The following is a 17,994-nucleotide window of genomic DNA, read 5'->3' as shown; positions in this document are numbered from 1 at the left end:
TTATATTACTATTTTCATAACCATTTTGTTACTATTAAACGTTTAAAATTTTAAAAACAAGTGATTGGCATTTTTCACACAGAGACACCAAGTGAGCCCTCTCAGCTCTGCCAGCTCCATCCCAGCACAGGCACTGGGCTGCTCTGCCCCTTTGCCCCATGCTCAGCTGGCAGCAGCACCACCTGCAGCTTTTGGAAGCCCCACATGCCAATGTCTGCCCACTCTAGAGTCTCTTCCAACCCAAACCCTTCTGTGATCCCCCAGTTCTGCAATTCTAAGATTAAAACACCCCCAGCCCACACCCCCACCCCATCCTCTGCTTCTTTCAAAATTTAAAAAATTTAAAAAAAAAGAAAAATCAAGGCAATTTCCTTCTGAGTTACTACAAATTCTTCCTCCAGCTCTACCAAAGTTCCGCTCCCAGAAGCGGCTGACTCAGTGCTCTGCTTATTCCTATTTTGCTGCAGGATAACTCACAGAGGAAGCAGATGGATGGGGAATAGAGCCCCCAGCTGTGCTGTCACCTGAGCAAGTGACACTGGGCAGGCCGTGCTCGGGTGCCAGAGCTGTCCCTGGCTGGCCTTGGCACAAGGATTGTCCCGGAGGGGGCAGCAGCTCCTCTCACCCAGCACTACTTGGGGAGCAGGTGCCAGCTCCAAACTGCATCCCAGATCCTCCCAGGGATAAGGAACACACAACTGCTGGAAGCAAAGTGCCAGGCTCACCGTCCCTGTCACCTCCATGCTATGACAGGAGCTGGTGGCCTGGCAGAAATGATCAGCAGCCCCTGAACCAACTTCCCAGGCATTTTGGGCTCTACATTTTACAGGACTGCCTCTCCCTTCTTTACTTATTATTTACTGCCCCACTGGAAGATTTCTGGGGAGAAAACAAGGATGCTCCCAGCACAGCCTGATAGCCAGTGGTCCCTGCTTTGCCATGGGCTGCCACCAGCTCAGTGCCACCAAATTCCATCCCTTCTAGATGGCCCTGGCTACCCAGAGCACAGCCCCTGGTTTTTAGGGATGGTGAGCACCAACATCACCAGCCAAAAGATCACGGAGGGCACAGCCCTGGATGCCAGCTGGATGTCCCAAAGGACATGCCACAGCCCATCCCTGGAGGAACGGGGCACACGCAGCTTCTCTGGGGGCACCAGCGCCCACCCCGAGTGATGCCGAAAGGGAAGAATCTGAGAAATCCCGCAGAAATGGGACACTTGTTTCTCTAGAAAGCTTCTTCCCATCGCTGCCGGAGGCCGGGGCTCCATCTCCCTCCCCGAGAAGGAGTCACACGCACGGGACAGCATCGAGGAGCCGCCTCCACCGGGCTGGCAGCAGCATCGCCGCGGCTCCAACCCGCCCATCCCGGGCTCTGCCACCCGCAGCGGGCTCGCTCCTTGCGCAGGGGACCACGACACGGGGACATCCCGCATCCGTGCCATCCCGCACACCCCTGCGCTCCTCGGCAGCCCGCAGGCGTGCGGGAAACCGGGGTAGGGCTCGGGACCTGCCCCAGCCTTTCCCGGCCCGCTGCTGGTGCTTTCCCGGTGTCCTCTCACAGAGGATGCCGGTACAGGACGCGGTCCCGGGCAGGTCGCTGCCCTCCTACAGGGGATGCCGGTGCCGGTCCCTGACCACCCACGGGGCATGCAGGTCCCTGTCCCCGAGCCGGTCCCAACCCACCCGCGGGGGATGCTGCTATGGGGATGCTGCTATGGGGATGCCGGTACCTGTCCCCCGGCCGGTGCCGGTGCCGTTCCCGTTTCAGCGCTCCCGGTGCCACGCCCGCGGTTTCGCCGAGCTCATTATATATACCAGCGAGATTATGCGACCACGCCCATTGCCACGCCCACTCCATGCTCCACCAATCACCGGCTCCTCACCGCTCCCGCCCTACCCAATGGAGAGGCGGGGCCGTTCGGGGTTGACCAATGAGGAGCGTCCCGGCCGGGCGCGCGCCGCGGTTTCTCTTAAAGCGCGGCTTTCCCCGAAATCAGCTGACCGGGGGGCGGGGCCTGGCGCGGAGGGGGCGGGGCCTTGGCTGGATGGGGGCGTGGTTAACCCGCCCCTGTCCCGGGTCTATCCCGGGCTGGTTCGGTCCCGTCGTTCCCAATCCGAAGTAAATCCATTCCCAGTTCCAACCCAGTTTCCCCAGTCCCAGAGCAGTCTTCCCTGAGCCAGACCGGTTACGAGCACCAGGTCAGTCCATTCCCAGTCTCAGACCAATATCCCAGTCCCAGGTCAGTCCGTTCCCAGTCTCAGACCAATATCCCAGTCCCAGGTCAATCCATCCCCAGCCCATGATCAGTATATGCTTCAAAAAACCTCCCAGTTTCAGCTCAGTCTAGTCCCAGACCAATTTCCCCATTCCCAGATCAATTTCCTCAATCCCTGACCAGTTTCCCCATTCCCAGATCAATTTCCCCAATCCCAGACCAGTTTCCCCAGTCCCAGACCAGTTTCCCCAGTCCCAGATCAGTTTCCCTAGTCCCAGGCCAATTTCCCCATTCCCAGATCAATTTCCCCAATCCCAGACCAGTTTCCCCAGTCCCAGACCAGTTTCCCTAGTCCCAGATCAGTTTCCCCAGTCCCAGATCAGTTTCCCCAGTCCCAGACCAGTTTCCCCATTTCCAGACTGGTTTCCCCATTCCCAGATCACTTTCCCCAGTTCCAGACTACTTTCCCCAGTCCCAGACTGGTCCATCCCCACTCCCAGGCCACTTTCCCCAGTCCCAGTTTAGTCCAGGCAATTCCCAGTTCCTCTCTGGATCAGCCCCAGTCCCAGATCATTCCCTCCCTGCCTGCCCCAGCAGTTCCCAGTGTTCCCAGTCTGGATTTGGTGTCCTGACTGTGCCCCAGCCCGGCCAAACCCAGCCAGACCCACCAGAGCATAAAGGGCCATCTGCTGCCTGACTTCAGAGGGGGATTTTTTTGGGATTACCAGATTACACACACATTTCTTGGAAGAAAACCATAATTACTCCCACGTGGGTAATACAGAGAAATGGGAAATGCATGGAGCTGCACAGATGGTTTAATAAAAATAACGCTCTGAGGTGCACAACCTTTCCTGTCATTTCTAATGAAGGATGGCTGGAATGGCCCTTGTTTTTAAACACCCCACTGATCCTCATTGGATCCCCCCCAGGAGATTTGGGGTGAGCCAAAACCCATCTTCTGCAATCAGATACGGTCAGAGGGATTAATTTTCTTTTTTGACCAAAAATACAATTTTAAGCTTTGCAGGGGTTTTGCATCCTCCTGCTAGATGGAGACCCTCCTGTCAAAACCTCATTGTTTTGTTAAAATTCTGGGAAACTTGTGATATTTTAAAGGGTCTGCACACAGCCAAACTCTCCATCCCTTCTGGAGACCAAAAACCTGGAAATTCATTGCAGTGGGGCCAGGTGACTTCATCATTCCCACCTTCACTTTGGCTCTGCAGCTTCACAGGCAAGACAAAGGTAAAGGTGGGAAGGTAAATCCAAATTCCCTGGGGTGAGGAGGATAAAAAATTAGCCCAAACAAAATAGGGTTCCAGGCACTTGAAACAGGCTGGGAGGTGCCCCCCCAGCCAAATAGATATTTGATAGCCCCCAAATCCAGGGAAATTTGGATTAGGAGGAGGTTTGGGGGCATGGCTGTGGCTGTGATGTCAGGCATGGAGGGTGATGCTGCTGCACTCCCTGTGATTCCCCAAATCGGGGGGATTTTTCCAGGCTTTGCTGTGGTGCTGTGGTTCCCTGGGAATGTTTGAAGCCCAGGCTGTGGAGTTTATCACACCTCCTGCACATCTAATCTCTGCTTATCACCCATCTCCAATGACTTCCTATTAACTCCCACTTTCTTCTCTTTTCTCTTCCTGCGTGCAAGTTCCATTTTTCTGCTTCCTAAAATGAAAAGAGAAGCTTTAAATCCAATATTGATCCCTGAGCTGATTGCTCAGCCCACTCCATCAACAGCCTCCACCTCATTCATTGCTTTCCCATTACTTCCATGTGGAATAACAGCCACAGGGACCCTTTTCTCCATCTAAATGGAAAAAACCACTTTTTTCCCCCCTCTAGAATTCTATATATCATGGCTAAACATGGAATATTTAAATTTTTTTGTTTTGCTGGTGGTTTCTCACCAAGAAAATGGGAAGCAGGGAGGTTATTTCAGTCCATCTCTGTATTCCTACCAGGAACACCACAAATCAAGTCCAGGCACCCTCAGGATTTAATCACTTTTTTCTTTATTAGGAGCTGGGTGAGTCACCCCTGGTGCTGTCACACGATGTGTACCCAAAAATCTTCATCAAGAGAATTCCTAGAAATGTTTTGAATCCCGTTTTTTCTTAGAAGGAATTGCAGAACAGACATTTTTTGAGTGGACAAACAGGGTAATTATAATAAAAGGGTGAGATAGCACGGAAGGGTTGAAGGTTCCCATGTGGAAGGGCTGAATCCATGGGATGGGACCCTCCTTGTAAGGCAGATGGGGGGGATTCCTGCCAAAGAAAGCTCTGGAAAAGCACAATCCGAGTTTGGGATGAAAAGCTGGATGTGGCCACAGGGTTTAGGTATCAAAAAGGCTTTTGGAGAAGGACAGAGTTAAATTGGTCCATGGGCTGAGTGAATCCAACCAAGCTTTTGGTTTCTTTGGCAAGCAGGGACATTCAGATGGGGCTCAGGGTAATCCCAAACCCACTCTGGCTCCAGGGATGGAGGCAGTGGGGCAGGCACTGCTGGATTTCCCCCTTCCTGGGGCTGGGATAAGGAAAATGCCAGATAAAAGCTAAATTTGGATTTACCTTTCCCTTATCCCTGGGGCTGGGATAAGGAAAATGCCAGATAAAAGCTAAATTTGGATTTACCTTTCCCTTATCCCTGGGGCTGGGATAAGGAAAATTCCAGATATTCACCTGCCAAGCACCTGCACAGTGAAGGGCAGCCCCAAAACACCTCCAGCCCCTCTCCCCAGCCCAGCAGGTGCCAGCTGAGGCTCAGAGCACCCCCACATCCCGGGATTCATCCCTCCTTCCCCAGGGAAGCAGGGGACAAGGCGGCCCCTCTCCATCTCCTCCCACCTTGGATTCCTTCCCAAGCTCTGTGCCACCTTTCCCGTGCCCTGCCAGCCCAGATATTGTCACTTGGACAGCGGGACAGGGCTGGCAGCTGCTCCGAGGGTGGGAAGGTGGCTGTAATCCATTGGGAACGGGGCAATGGGACACAGCAGGGCACTGCCACCCATTCAGGGAGCTGGCAGCTGCCAGGGGGCTCTGCGTCCCCCTGCTCCAGCCCTGGAGCCCAGGCTGCTGCTGGCAGCTTTGTGCCCTAGACACCAATCCCTGGAGGTGCTTGGCAAAGGGAAAACTGAGTTTTCCAAGCCCCAGGGCCAATTCCTGCCCGGGAACAGCCTGGCTGCTTATCTGCTCATCCATCTGCTGCCACCTGCGCGGCACGGAGGGGGAAAGGTGGGAGCTGGGGAGCGGGGCCGGGAGCAATCCCTGCCCCCGGGCTGCTGCCCCAGCAGGCGCTGCAGCTCCTCCTGGTCCTGGAAGGGGTTCCTGCCGTATTCCCGGCGGATCCAGGCGCGGTACTGCCGGGAAAAGGCAGGAGAGGTTGTCAGGGTGACCTGAAAAGCTGAGAAACCCCAGAAAGAGAGAGAGGGGAGCAGGGCTGCGGCAGCTCCGGGGGAAAGCAGCGAGCAAAGCCATTCCTGCTGCATCCCCAGCACAGCCAACGTGCAGGAAGGTCCCATCCCACAGGCGCTCACACTCAGGCTGGAGGGATGAAGAAAGAAGGAAGGGACCAAGAGCAGCAGCAGGATGATGGGTAGGGTTAAAAAAGGAACTCGGTGTGGATGTCCCCAGAGATGCAGTTGATCCCTCATCCCAGCACTCCCCACATCCCCAGCCTGGCACCGAGCTGGCAGCACCCTCAGCTTCCCACCCTGGCTGCAGCTGGGACAGCAGCTTTATTTATTCCTCCTTGCCAAGGAGCTGCTGCTGCTCCTCCTGTGCCTGAATTCCCATTAGGAATGCTGCCCAAAGCTTTTTTTGCCCCCTTGTCCTGGCAAGGTGGGGCAGGTTTGATGTCAGAGCACCTCGGGAGGTCGTGGGGAGCCTCTCAGCCCACTGATCCTGATTATTCCAGAGGCAGGAGCACCCTGGTGGCCAAGGGCCAGCTGGCAGCAGGCTGAGGCCGGGAATCAAGGGATGATCCAGAGGAACTGTTCCCGTTACTGCTGGGATGAGGAAACAGCCAGGCAGCCCCAAATGGCAGCAGGCAGGAGCGTGGGCAGGAAGGGGCAGCACTGCCAGGATTCACCATTCCAGGGCTCACAGGGGCTCTGCCATCCCCCTGAGGAGCTGGGATCCAGCAAGGAATTACTGGGATGAGTGGTAGGAGCACACCCAGCAACACCAAACACCTCGAGGAAAGGATGGAGGGCACCTCTGGGTGCAGAGAGGGACCGAGCATGGGAGCCCTGGGATGGGGACAGGGATGGGATGCAGCCAGGGGATCCAGGGGGAGAGGGAAGCAGCTCCTGTGAGCTGCCCAGCCTTGGCACCCCCAGGGTGAGGTGCCCTCGCTGGGGATTTGGGCTCCTGAATGGGCAGGAGCCACCAAGTTCCCAGAAAATGTTTGGGATGCAGGGCAGCAGGACTGGCAGCTCAGCACTGCATCAGCCACAAGGAAAAACAATTTTAGCGTGACCCTGGTGGTATCCCCCTCTCCTGCAGCCAAGGAAAATCAGCTGGTGCAGGGGGGATTTCCACTGGGAATGTCTGGATTTCCCAAATCCACTCCCTCCCACAGCAGCACTCACCAGGGCTGTCACACAGCTGCCATCTGCAAGCAGGGACATCCCTGCCCAGGGTGGCCCTGAGAGCCAGACCTGTATTCCTTGCTAGCAAAAACGCCGTGGGAAGTAAGACCAGGAGGGTTTGGGGCAGCATTTGGGGCAGGATCCATGCCAGGATCTCATGGGGGGCACATCCTCTCTGTGCCAAGCACCCAGAGGGATGGAGCTCGGTGGGAAGGGCTGCCTGGCACCAGCAGGGCTCAGCACCCAGCCGGGAGCTGCCTCCCCCCATCCAGGGAGGAGGGTGGCAGATGGGGGAAGCTGCCAGGCATTTCCTCTTAAAGCCAGAGCAAGAAGTGGTTCCAGCCCATTTCCTGCAGTGCTGGGCACCAACCCACTGCCCTCCTCCTCCTCCTCCTCCTCCTCCTCTCTCAGACCAGGAGTGAAAAAGGCAGCCTGGCCATGGTGTGCCAGCACCACAGGGGACAGCTCTGTCACCAGAATGCCCCTCTGTGCCCTCTGTGACATCCACACTGACTTCCTTTCCATCATCCTGCTGCTGCTCTTGCTCCCTTCCTTCCTTCTCCATCCCTCCAGCCCGGAGAAGCCCCACTTGCCAGCTTGACACCACAGCTGCACGCTCCAGCAGTGAGGCTGGAGCATCTTCCCCGTTCCCTCCTCCCATCTGAGCTCCCTGAGGTGAAGGAAACTGAGGCACCACAGCCCCAGGAGGTCCAAGCTGCTCCTCACAGGTTTGAGCCAGCAAGGATCGAGGCTTCCCACCCACGAGGGCCATTCCAGGGCTGACATCACAGGGAACACGGGTGGGAGTTTCAAGGAAAAGGCAGCTCTTGCTAAATCCCACGGACAGGAAAACACATCCCAGCACCTCCACCCTCAGCTGTGCCTTGGCTGCTTCAGGGAAAGGGTTGCAAAGCCACTGGCAGAACTGTGAGGTGATGGAAAAAGCAGATTGGAAGAGAAAAGGAGGAAATTGTGGGATCCAGGGTGGATTTTGGGAGCAGGAGGAATAGCTGGGATGGAGGGAGGACGCAGCAAAGCCCACCCCAGGGGCTGTGGGAAGGGCTGGGGAGAGCTGGCCCCGCCAGGGGAAGGCCCGCAGGGAATCTCCAGCACCGCGGGTGTTTTGTAATCCCCAGGAGCATTTTCCACCCTCCTCCAGGGGCGTTTCTGGCAGCTGGTGAGAACGGGGCAGGCCCACATCCCTCGTGTGACAGCACCCGGGGAAGGGAACTTGGCCTTGGGGACAGTGTCACAGGCTGTCCCTGCTCCCTCCTGCCAGGACAGGAATCCCCCAAGGGCTCGGGGGGAGCACAGGGACCCCCTGTTTGCTATGGGAACCCCCCCAAGGGCTCGGGGGGAGCACAGGGACCCCCTGTTTGCTATGGGAACCCCCCCAAGGGCTCGGGGGGAGCACAGGGACCCCCTGTTTGCCACTGCACGGTGGCTGCAGAGCACGGGGGGCTCTGCCTCCAGGGGTGGCACCGGGTACAGGGGTGACAGGAGCTGTGACATCCCTCACACACATCTTTTCCGGGGTTTCCCTTCCCTTGCAGAGGTGTCTGTGTCCCATGGGAAGTTTGGGACGGGGGAAGGAGCAGAGTGCAGAGCGGGAGGCTGGAGGCAGCCAGAGAACCAGGCGGGAGCTGTGCTTTTAAAAGCCTTTTCCTTTGCTTTTTAAGGTCTTTCCCTTTGCCTTTCAAGGCCTTTCCCTCTGCTTTCGAAGGCTTTCCAGGTCAGACGTGCACTCAGCTCTGCACTAAGTGCTCTCCCTGCTGCTGGAATGCAGCTGGGCTCTGCTCCATCCTCCCTCCCCTGCTGGGAACCAGCCAGCCTCAGCTCCTGCTCCCCCAGACCTCGTTTTGGGGAGGAAATGGGAGATTTCTCCACCCACACCTGCTCCTGCCTGCCACCTGCCCCTGAGAGCAGGGCATTTGCTGGCAGAGGGAGCCCTGGCAGATCCCAGCGTGCCCAGACATCCTCACAGGAGCCTTCCTCCCCTCCCACTCCCGCTCTCCCTGCTGCATTCCCGAGAACTGGCCCAGCTCCTTGCTGAGGTTCCCAAGGGACAAACTGCTCTCCCATCCTTCCTGCTGCCATCCCAACTCGAGAAAACAAGTTTGGGGTTTTTCAGAGCTTTTTAAAGTGCACTCGCACAATACCGAGGCACTTATTTTTTTTTAATTTCTTTTTGTTTTTGCACACCACCCCCCAAATCCTCAGGTGATAAATGACATTCCCAAATCCAGCTGGGACAAAGAGCTGCATGCAAAGGAGCCATGCCTGGCTGCAAATCCCTCCAAAAGCAGCCAGGGGGGCCTTACCTCGTGGAGCAGGGTGCTCTCATACTCCTGCAGCTGCTGCTGGAAGCCGGGGTTGGGGCTGGCGTAGGAGCGAACGGCCCTGGTGGCGGCCAGGCAGCTCTGCCAGCCCAGCTCTGTCACTGTCATCAGGTATGCCACCAGCAGGGTGCTGCTGCGGGACACCCCGGCCAGGCTGGCCAGGAGGAGCCCGGTCAGGGAGGGGTCCCGCAGGAGTCACCCCCGGGGTGCAGAGCCCCTGGCTGGGCTGCCAGGGGGTGAGGAGCTCTCCTCTCACACTCTCACTGCTGTGCCACCTCCCGGTCCCCTCCTCAAGCCACGTCTTGGGTGCTCAGGTGGGCAGTGCAGGGAGCGCCCAGCCCTGTGGATCCAAGGGCATTCCCGGGGCCCTCCTTGCTGCTCTGTGCCTCCTCCTCCTCGGCTTCCTCCCCCTGCCCAGTGATGGTCAACGCCAAGGACACTTTTTGGGAGCCCAAAGTGATGCCTCAGGTTCAGCTTTTCTATTTTTCACATTCTGTGCTGCTTTAGTGTGTGGGTCTGAGCTCACATCAGGGGATGGTGAGCTCTGTGCACAGAGCAGGGAGACAAAACAATTCCTGCTCCAGCTGGGCACCAAGGACAAATGACCCAAATCTCAGGCCAGGAGCACAAACCCCGTGGGCTGGAGAGAGAAAAACAAGCAGGGTGGGACTGCAGGGGCTAAAGCTGGGATGGGACAATGAACTGCAAGGTGCAAATGGAGCAGAGCTGATCCCAGGGAGAGACCCCGTGCCCGGCCGGGCATTTTGGGACCATTTTGGGACCATTTTGGTTCACCTTGGGTTCATTTTGGGACCATTTTGGTTCACCTTGGGTTCATTTTGGGACCATTTTGGTTCATCTTGGGTGCAGCCCTGGCTGGGCTCTTGTGCTGCCCCAGGTGGATCCATGGAGGAGATCCTTTTAACAAATCCCTGCTTTATTCTGTAACTCTGCCCATCCTCTGCTCTAGCTCAGCCTTCCCAAGGTACCATTCCCAGCTCCCAGAGCCCAGCTGGGCTGTGAGGGGTCCCAGCAGCTCTCACCAGTGCACCAGGCAGCCTCCCCCTCCGAGCCGGCACTCGTGGATGAACCGGATGCTCTCCTTAAAATGCTGCAGCCTGCAGGGGGAGAGGCAGCAGGTGAGGAGGGACGGGCTGGCTGTCCCTGCAGGGCACCGGGGCACCCTGCAAACAGCAGCACTGTCACTCCCAAGGGTTGTCCATCACCCTGGGGTGGGAGCAGAGATCCTTCCTCTGCCAGGTGAAGGTGATGCCTCAGGTTTTGGGTTTTCTATCTTTCACATTCTGTGCCGCTTTAGTGTGTGGGTCTGAGCTTCATACTAGGGGACGGTGAACTCTCTGCACAGAGTTATTAAGCTATTAAATTAAAAATTAGTTGTTAAGTAAGTATTAAGTTATTAAGTTAAAAGTTAGTTATTAAGTTTAAAATTAGTTATTACATTAAAAATTAGTTATTAAATTAAAAATAAGTTATTACATTAAAAATTAGTTATAAAATAGGTATTAAGTAAAAAATAAAAATCATTTAAGTATCATTTCTTAATTAAACAGTTTATCCTTTAAAAAAACCTTATAAATAAAGGAGATGCAACTCCATTTTTTAACTCATTAAAGCGCTATAAAACTCACCATTTGTGAAACTGTAATATAAACAAAAGCCAATAAACATCTAAATCCAAACACAAAATACCATCTCACACATTTTATCCCAACTTTAAGAAAAAAAAAACCAAAAAACCCATGGAGAAGAGGGTCCCTTTGGCAGCCCCTCTGCCGCGGCGCCGGACTTCCTCTGCTGCGCGTGACGGGGTGGGCGTGAGCCCACGCTGCCTTCCTGATTTCTCAGAAGCCAAAGCTTGACCTCCCGCAGTCATTCCCACTGCCAAGGGAGCTGCTTTCCCTCTGGGAACTCTCCAGAAGCGCCTCCATCCCTGCTGGCCCGTGGAGCAGTTCACCCTGCCCTGCCCTGCCCTGCTCGGCGCCCTCTGAGGAGCCAAAATGAATTAATTCAGGAATTGCAGGGGGTTCTGCTCCCCAGGAACAGGAGGAGAGGGGAGGGAGTGTCTGACATCGTGAGCAGGCTAAAAATACTGAGCCTCTCATTCCTGGAAGGAGATGTCAATCCAAGGATCCTCCAGCAAATGGAGCATCACCATCTGGGAGGATTTTCCCTGCCCAAAGTGATGCCTCAGGTTTTGGATTTTCTGTGTTTCACATTCTGTGCTGCTTTAGTGTGTGGGTCTGAGCTCACATCAGGGGATGCTGAGCTCTGTGCACAGAGCAGGGACACAAAACAATTCCTGCTCCAGCTGGGCACCAAGGACAAATGACCCAAATCTCAGCCCAGGAGCACAAACCCCGTGGGCTGGAGAGAGAAAAACAAGCAGGGTGGGACTGCAGGGGCTAAAGCTGGGATGGGACAATGAACTGCAAGGTACAAATGGAGCAGAGCTGATCCCAGGGAGAGACCCCGTGCCCGGCCGGGCATTTTGGGAACATTTTGGTTCATCTTGGGTTCATTTTGGGACCATTTTGGTTCATCTTGGGTTCATTTTGGGGCCATTTTGGTTCATCTTGGGCTCATTTTGGGACCATTTTGGTTCACCTTGGGCGCAGCCCTGGCTGGGCTCTGGTGCTGCCCAAGGTGGATCCCTGGAGGAGATCCTTTGAATAAATCCCTGCTTTATTCTTTAACTCTGCCCAGCCCCTGTTCCAGCTCAGCCTTCCCAAGGCATCAATGTTTGTCCCAGGGGATTTCCCTGCTTTTTCTGCTGATCTTCACTGAGCACACAACATCCCCCAGGGCCTGCAGGTGCTACCCACTCAGCTCCAAACTCTCCAGATCCCATTCCTGCCCTTCAGCCCCTCGGCAGGACCAGCAGCAATGTTCTCTGCTTGCAAGGACGCGATGCTCGTGCCTCCAGCCTGCATCCCTGTCCCAACATCCCAAAGGAATTGGGCTCCCCCATCCATCCTCACCCACTCCACGGGTGTTTTTCCCACAGGGAAAGCTCTGCCTGTGCTTTTCCAGCGTGGGATCAGGGAGTGAGTGGAATTAGTGCTGAGCTCCCAAACCACAAGCAGGACACAAAGTTCACCAGGATTGTGAAATCCAAGGCATAAACTGACAAGCAGAAAATAGTTTCTTGAATAACTCTTCCTTCCTGCAGGCAGCCTTATCTTCTTTTTTTTTTTTTCCCTTTTTTTTTTTTTTTTTCCCCTTTCGTAGACACGCCACGAGCGCAAAGAAATGAGCGAAGGGGGAAAAAATAACAACAAAAAAATCCCAGTTCTTGCTGAGGCAGGGTTTTCTTGTAAAGCTTCTCTTTCCGCTCAGCCAGAGCATGAGCAAGCAGGATTCCACCCCCAGGCACGGCTGCTGCCAAGGATGCTGGAAAACCAGCACCTCCACAGGCAGGGACTTGGAAATTAAGTTTTGATGCTTTTTAGGGTTTGATTGGAGAGAAAAATCCCGTGGGTTTTCAATTTGCTGGTGCAAATCGATGATTTATGGGTGCTCGTCACCCAAAGCAGCAGCATCCCACAAAATCCTGGCAATTCCTCCCAGCTCCTCTCAGCAGCTCCGTCTCCAAAACAGCATTCCAAGAGTTATGAGCATGGGTCATTGCTTTATATGGCAAAAATAATTTATATTTTAATAAATTTCTCTTTTTTTAAAAAAATGCCTTGAGGACTGACACAAATCATCTTTCTAACGCTCCAGTTTACAATCCTGCCAGCGGAATAGCTCTGAAACTTGACCAAAAAAATCACATTTCCTGACTACAAACACACATTAAAAATAGATTTTAAGCCCTAAAATGTTATTTACCACACAGTAATGAACCCCAGCTTCTGGGGAGCTCAGGGATTATGTGAAATTTCACAGCATGAATGGACTAAACCTTCCTCCTGCACAACCTGAGCTTTTATTGACCAACAGCTGCCGACAGGAAAAAGGATGGGAAATCACTTACAGGTTTTGACTGGATGAATCCGAGGCCGAGATACACAGATAGGTCATGTCCTGCAATACAAAATAAAACAGTCATGAAATACCTCCAAGAATCACAAAATCCTCAATTTCTCTCTCTTTTTTTCCTTTCTCAGTTGACCTTGAGGGGAGAAGAAAGCTGAAAACCATTTTGGGGTTTGCTCCACTGCAATGGATGAGCGCATCCATCCCACCCCACTGATTTCCTCTCAATCCCACAGGACAGGCCAGGCTGTGGGGACAACTAAAATATTCAGGAGCCCCCCAAAACGGAGCCAAGGAGCCCCAAACTCCACCAGGAAGACGTGCACTGACAAAGCCACTCTCATCAATTAGTTATTTCCTCCCTGTCCTTTTAATACCCCATAAATCATCTGCTGCCTGCTGGGCTAGGTCAGATTACTTTCCTCTCCTTAAAACATCGCTTCCTCGATCCTCCCTGTTTGGAGCTAAATTTAGATCCTCTTTATCTGGGGGTTGGGGTTTTTTTTGAATCCTTTCTCAGCAAAATGGGGGGGAAATCCTGCAGCCAGAGCGCCAGGGATTGCCCCATCTCCATCAGGTCCCTCCTGGCTCAGGCAGCCCAACCTTGGCAGCCCAACCCTGGCAGCCCAGGAGGCTGGAAAATTTGGATTATTTAAAGAAGGAAGGGGCAAAGCAGGATGGGCACGGGGATAATTCTGTGCTGGGATAACCCACAGGCTTTCCAGGCATCACCTCACCCACAGCTCCACGCCTGCTGCATCCCAACGTCTCCCCAGGCTGGGAAGAGCCACCAAATCCACCCTGGAGAAGCCAAGAGGACCTCGGCCCACCCCAAAGGCCGGGGTGAGCCCCGGGGCCGGGTGTCCCTGTCCCTGTCCCCGTCCCAGCGTGGCAGCGGCGCTGGGGTTTGCGGTCACCGCTGGGGCCGTGATTGACACATTGCAAAACCCCCCCGGCCTTCCGCTTCCCCTCCGCGGGCTCTGCTCCCTGCTCTAAGGGCTGCGTGCGCTTTGCTCCGTGGTGTAAGTGTTCTGAGCGCTTTGCTCCGAGGTGTAAGTGTTCTGAGCGCTTTGCTCCGAGGTGTAAGCGTTCTGAGCGCTTGGCTCCATGGTGTAAGCACTCTGAGTGCTTTGCTCCGTGGTGTAAGCACTCCAAGCGCTTTGCTCCATGGTGAAAGCACTGCCTGCGCTTTGCTCCATGGTGTAAGCACTCTGAGCACTTTGCTCCATGGTGTAAGCGTTCTGAGCACTGTGCTCCGTGGTGTAAGCACTCTGTGTGCTTTGCTCTGCGGTGTAAGTGCTCCAGGCACTTTGCTCTGCAGTGTAAGCGCTCCATGCGCTTTGCTCCCTGCCTGGCCCAGCCCTGGCTGCTGCCCCGACCCCAGCCCGTTTGTCCTTCCCTGTGGCCCTTCCCAGTACTCAGCGCCTCATCAGGGGAAAGGCCCAGCTGGGGTTTTGTTGGGGATCCCCTCCATGGTGGCCACAAAAGGATGAGGGGTCCTGGTGGTCCCGTTCTCTTTCTGCAGCACCCCAATATTGGGGTGAAGCACCCCCAGCGCCAGGAGGATCTGGAGCTGCTGGAGAGAGCCCAGAGGAGCCAGGGAGCTGCTCCAAAAGCTGGGAAAACTCTGCTCTGGAGCCAGGCTGGGAGAGCTGGGAGTGTTCACCTGGAGAGGAGAAGCTCCAGGGAGAGCTCAGAGCCCAAAGGGGCTCCAGGAGAGCTGGAGAGGGACTGGGGACAAAGAATGGAGGGGCAGGACACAGGGAATGGCTCCCACTGCCAGAGGGCAGGGATGGATGGGATATTGGGCAGGAATTGTTCCCTGTGAGGGTGGGGAGGTGCCCAGAGCAGCTGTGGCTGCCCCTGGGTCCCTGGCAGTGTCCAAGGCCAGGTTGGACAGGGCTTGGAGCACCCCGGGATGGTGGGAGGTGTCCTTGCCCCCCAGCAGGTAGCCAGCACCCCATGGCCGTGCCCCTCACTCCTTTGGGAGCCGAACCTGCAGCTGCTCCTGGCGCACAGAACCACCCAGGCAGGATTTGAGCACAAGCGACCTGTCCTACCCCTCTGCCACCACCCCAGGGGCAGCTCCCTCCTGGCTCAGTTTCCCCACCCAGCATCCCGCAGCGCTCCGGGGGTCAGCGAGCCCGGAGGAGCGGGGACACCGAGCAGGGGACACCGGTGCCAGCTCCGGTTGCGGTCCCCGCCGTGTCCCCTCCCCGCCGGGGCTCCATTCGCGGGGCGCCGCCGCCCTCTCGTGGGGACCCCCCGGCAGCACCGGGCACCCTCCGGGCACGGCCCCGCAGCGCTGCGGGTCCCGCCTGCCCCCCAAAACCCACCCAAACACCCCGCTGCCCCCAAAACCCACCCAAACACCCGGCTGCCCCCTCCCCGAATCCATCACTGAGCCCCTTTGGGCAGCATCGCCTGGTGCCACTTGGTGTAAATTGGTGCAAATCGGTGCAACTTGGTGTAAATTGATGCAAATCGGTGCATTGCTTCTCCTCAGGGCAGGAGAAGCCCCTGGGTGTCTCTTCCCAGCTCCTGCTGCCCTGGGTGGTCCCCAGGTCCCCCAGCCAGGCACGCACCTCCAGCACGGGCTTGGCACCATTGTAGACAGACAGGATGTGGGTCACCCCCTTGCTCAGCAGGTTCTCATGGTCCTCAGAGTCTGGAAACGGGAGCCACATGTGAATTACCTGCCCTGCTGGGACCCCCCAGCCACCCCCAGCCATCACCCCCCACCCCCTGACCTCCCTTCCAGCCCTGCCTCTCATCCCACATGGTGCAGGGAGGAGGTTGATCATCTCCTTCCAGGCAAAATCCCCCTGGGATGCTCTGGGTACTCAGCAGGTTCCCTAAAGCCACCCCCAACATCAGAAATTACCCTGAGAACTCAGACAAGGCTGTTGTGTTCTTGCTGTTGGGGAGATTTCCAGCTACACCATGAATTTCCTGGCTCCAGCATGGCTGGTGGGCACAGCTCCCAGTGGACATCCCTTTCCTGGGCTGGACTGGGATCACTGGAAACTGGGATGGGGATTTGGGGCAGCTCTGGAAGATGCTGAGATTCCCAGCTGGGAGCACAGGGAGTTGCCAAGGAGAGGAATCCTCCAGGCCTGCCAGCTGCCCAAGGATCCCACAGCACCAGGGAGGGGCAGGAAAGGCACTCACCACGAATATTCCCCAGGTAGAGGCCGGTGACAATCTGGGAGGTGACAAAAAGGAGAGAGAATTCAGATGGCACCAGGACCAAGGTACATCTGATGTGGTGGGAATGAGCTCCAGCAGGACCAGGACACCTGGCACCAAACTCCCCAGGCCATGCCAAACCAGGCACCCAAATCCATGGATCATCTTCATAAACCACCAGGAAAGGCTGAGCCCGAACCCCTCAGGAGAGCAGAGCTCAGGAACAACTCAGCACAGAAATGGGAGGAGTTTGGATGTGATCCTCTGGAGTTTCAAAGGTTGCATCTGCCAGCTGGGGACGGATGGATGCTATTTATATCAGGATTTCTATTTATTGCAGTTAAGAGATGTCAAGGCTGCAAGTTTGGTCTCCAACTCGCTGCTGCAGGGTTATGAAGGAGAAAAGGGACAGCTGAGGGTGTTTAAGGGGTGTAAGAACCTGCCAGAGCATTTCCAGAGGCACAGAAAGACAGAGTTGATTATCAGCTGGACTTGCTGGTGTCCATCTGGCAGAAGAGCCCTGGTTTGAGGAGTTCTAGGGTTTTCAACAGCACTGGGTCACATCCAGCTGAACCCCAGCCCATTCCTGGGTGCAAACACCTGGATTCAGCACAGCACAAACTGTGAAGGGGAATGCAGAGCCCTGCGAGTCCAAAACTGGATCCTAAAAAAGCGTCTGCAGCAATCCAGCCCTTGGCAACAGCAGCCTGGGCTCCCCAAAAGGGTTTGGTGGCACTGGGGGCTGTAAAAGGCACTTTGCCTGTCAGGCTGAGTTCACAGGGGGTGAATCCCCGGCGTTAAACCACATCAGAGCCGTGCAGAGGGAGTTTGCCCTGATCTGATCTCTCTGTTGTTGTCCCAGAGTCTAATTTTAAACTGGAGGACTCGCATTCCAAGTGGTTATTTAAGGACACCGACAGAAATTGATCCTCTCCTCCAGCCCTGGAGGAAAAAGCAGCCGTGAAACCACACTTCCCCCATTGCTGGGGCACACCCCGAGGGTGGGAAGGGGGGAATTTCCCTGCAGAGACCCCTGTTATCCCTGAGGATGAAAATGCCAAGGTTTTACCACCCCAGGGATGAGCACTTAATGCCAGCTGTCACTTTTCTGACACCTGCAGACACCGAGCTCTTCACCCCAATCTAAACCTTGGATTTAAATCCCTGTTTGTTTTCCTAATTCTCTTGAAGTGCTTGGAATTCCAAAGGGCTGTGGGAAAGGGGAAGGTGCAGATAGCTGTATTTAGGGACCTGGGAAGTGCATCCATGGGCTACAGAAGAAGAGAATGTGCTGGCCTCCCTCCCACCGTCCCCTGTACCTTGCTCATTCCAGTCCCCATGGGTTTTCTGTCCCCAGGATCAGGATTCGGGTGGTTTCTCAGTCTCCAAGGCTACCTGCAAACAAACACCCCAAATTCCCAGGGAGGATGGTGAGATCTGACCCCCTCCCAGGGCAGGAGGAAGGGAAACACGCCAGGAGGGGAGCAAGCAGAGCCCTGGCAAATTCAGCTCACCTGAGGCTGCTCCAGCGAGTCCTGCTGCTGCTCTGGAGGGAAGGGAGCAGAGTGGCTGGTGCCAGGAAGGGGAGGATGAAATAAGGATCTGGGATCATGGCAAGGCTCAGGTTTCTCTCCTGGCCTCCCTGGGGT

The 17,994-nt window shown here is 55.5% G+C and overlaps 1 protein-coding gene across 1 annotated transcript; it reads right to left on the bottom strand.

Annotated features, from left to right (window-relative positions):
- Positions 1 to 5,202: 5,202 nt before the first annotated feature.
- Positions 5,203 to 17,685, bottom strand: LOC311159298 (dual specificity protein phosphatase 22-A-like; the record flags this gene model as incomplete). The annotated part of the gene is made up of 7 exons (XM_084215293.1): positions 5,203 to 5,585; positions 9,140 to 9,311; positions 10,201 to 10,275; positions 13,155 to 13,204; positions 15,742 to 15,824; positions 16,328 to 16,361; positions 17,665 to 17,685. The coding sequence occupies 7 exons, from the start codon at positions 17,683 to 17,685 to the stop codon at positions 5,412 to 5,414; spliced, it is 609 nt and encodes a 202-aa protein (XP_084071419.1). The 3' UTR covers positions 5,203 to 5,411.
- Positions 17,686 to 17,994: the final 309 nt, after the last annotated feature.

This window comes from Fringilla coelebs (genome assembly GCF_963513975.1).
Source record: "Fringilla coelebs genome assembly, chromosome: 14".
In the NCBI taxonomy this organism is placed as follows: domain Eukaryota; kingdom Metazoa; phylum Chordata; class Aves; order Passeriformes; family Fringillidae; genus Fringilla; species Fringilla coelebs.
This window is presented reverse-complemented; position numbering and strand designations above follow the sequence as displayed.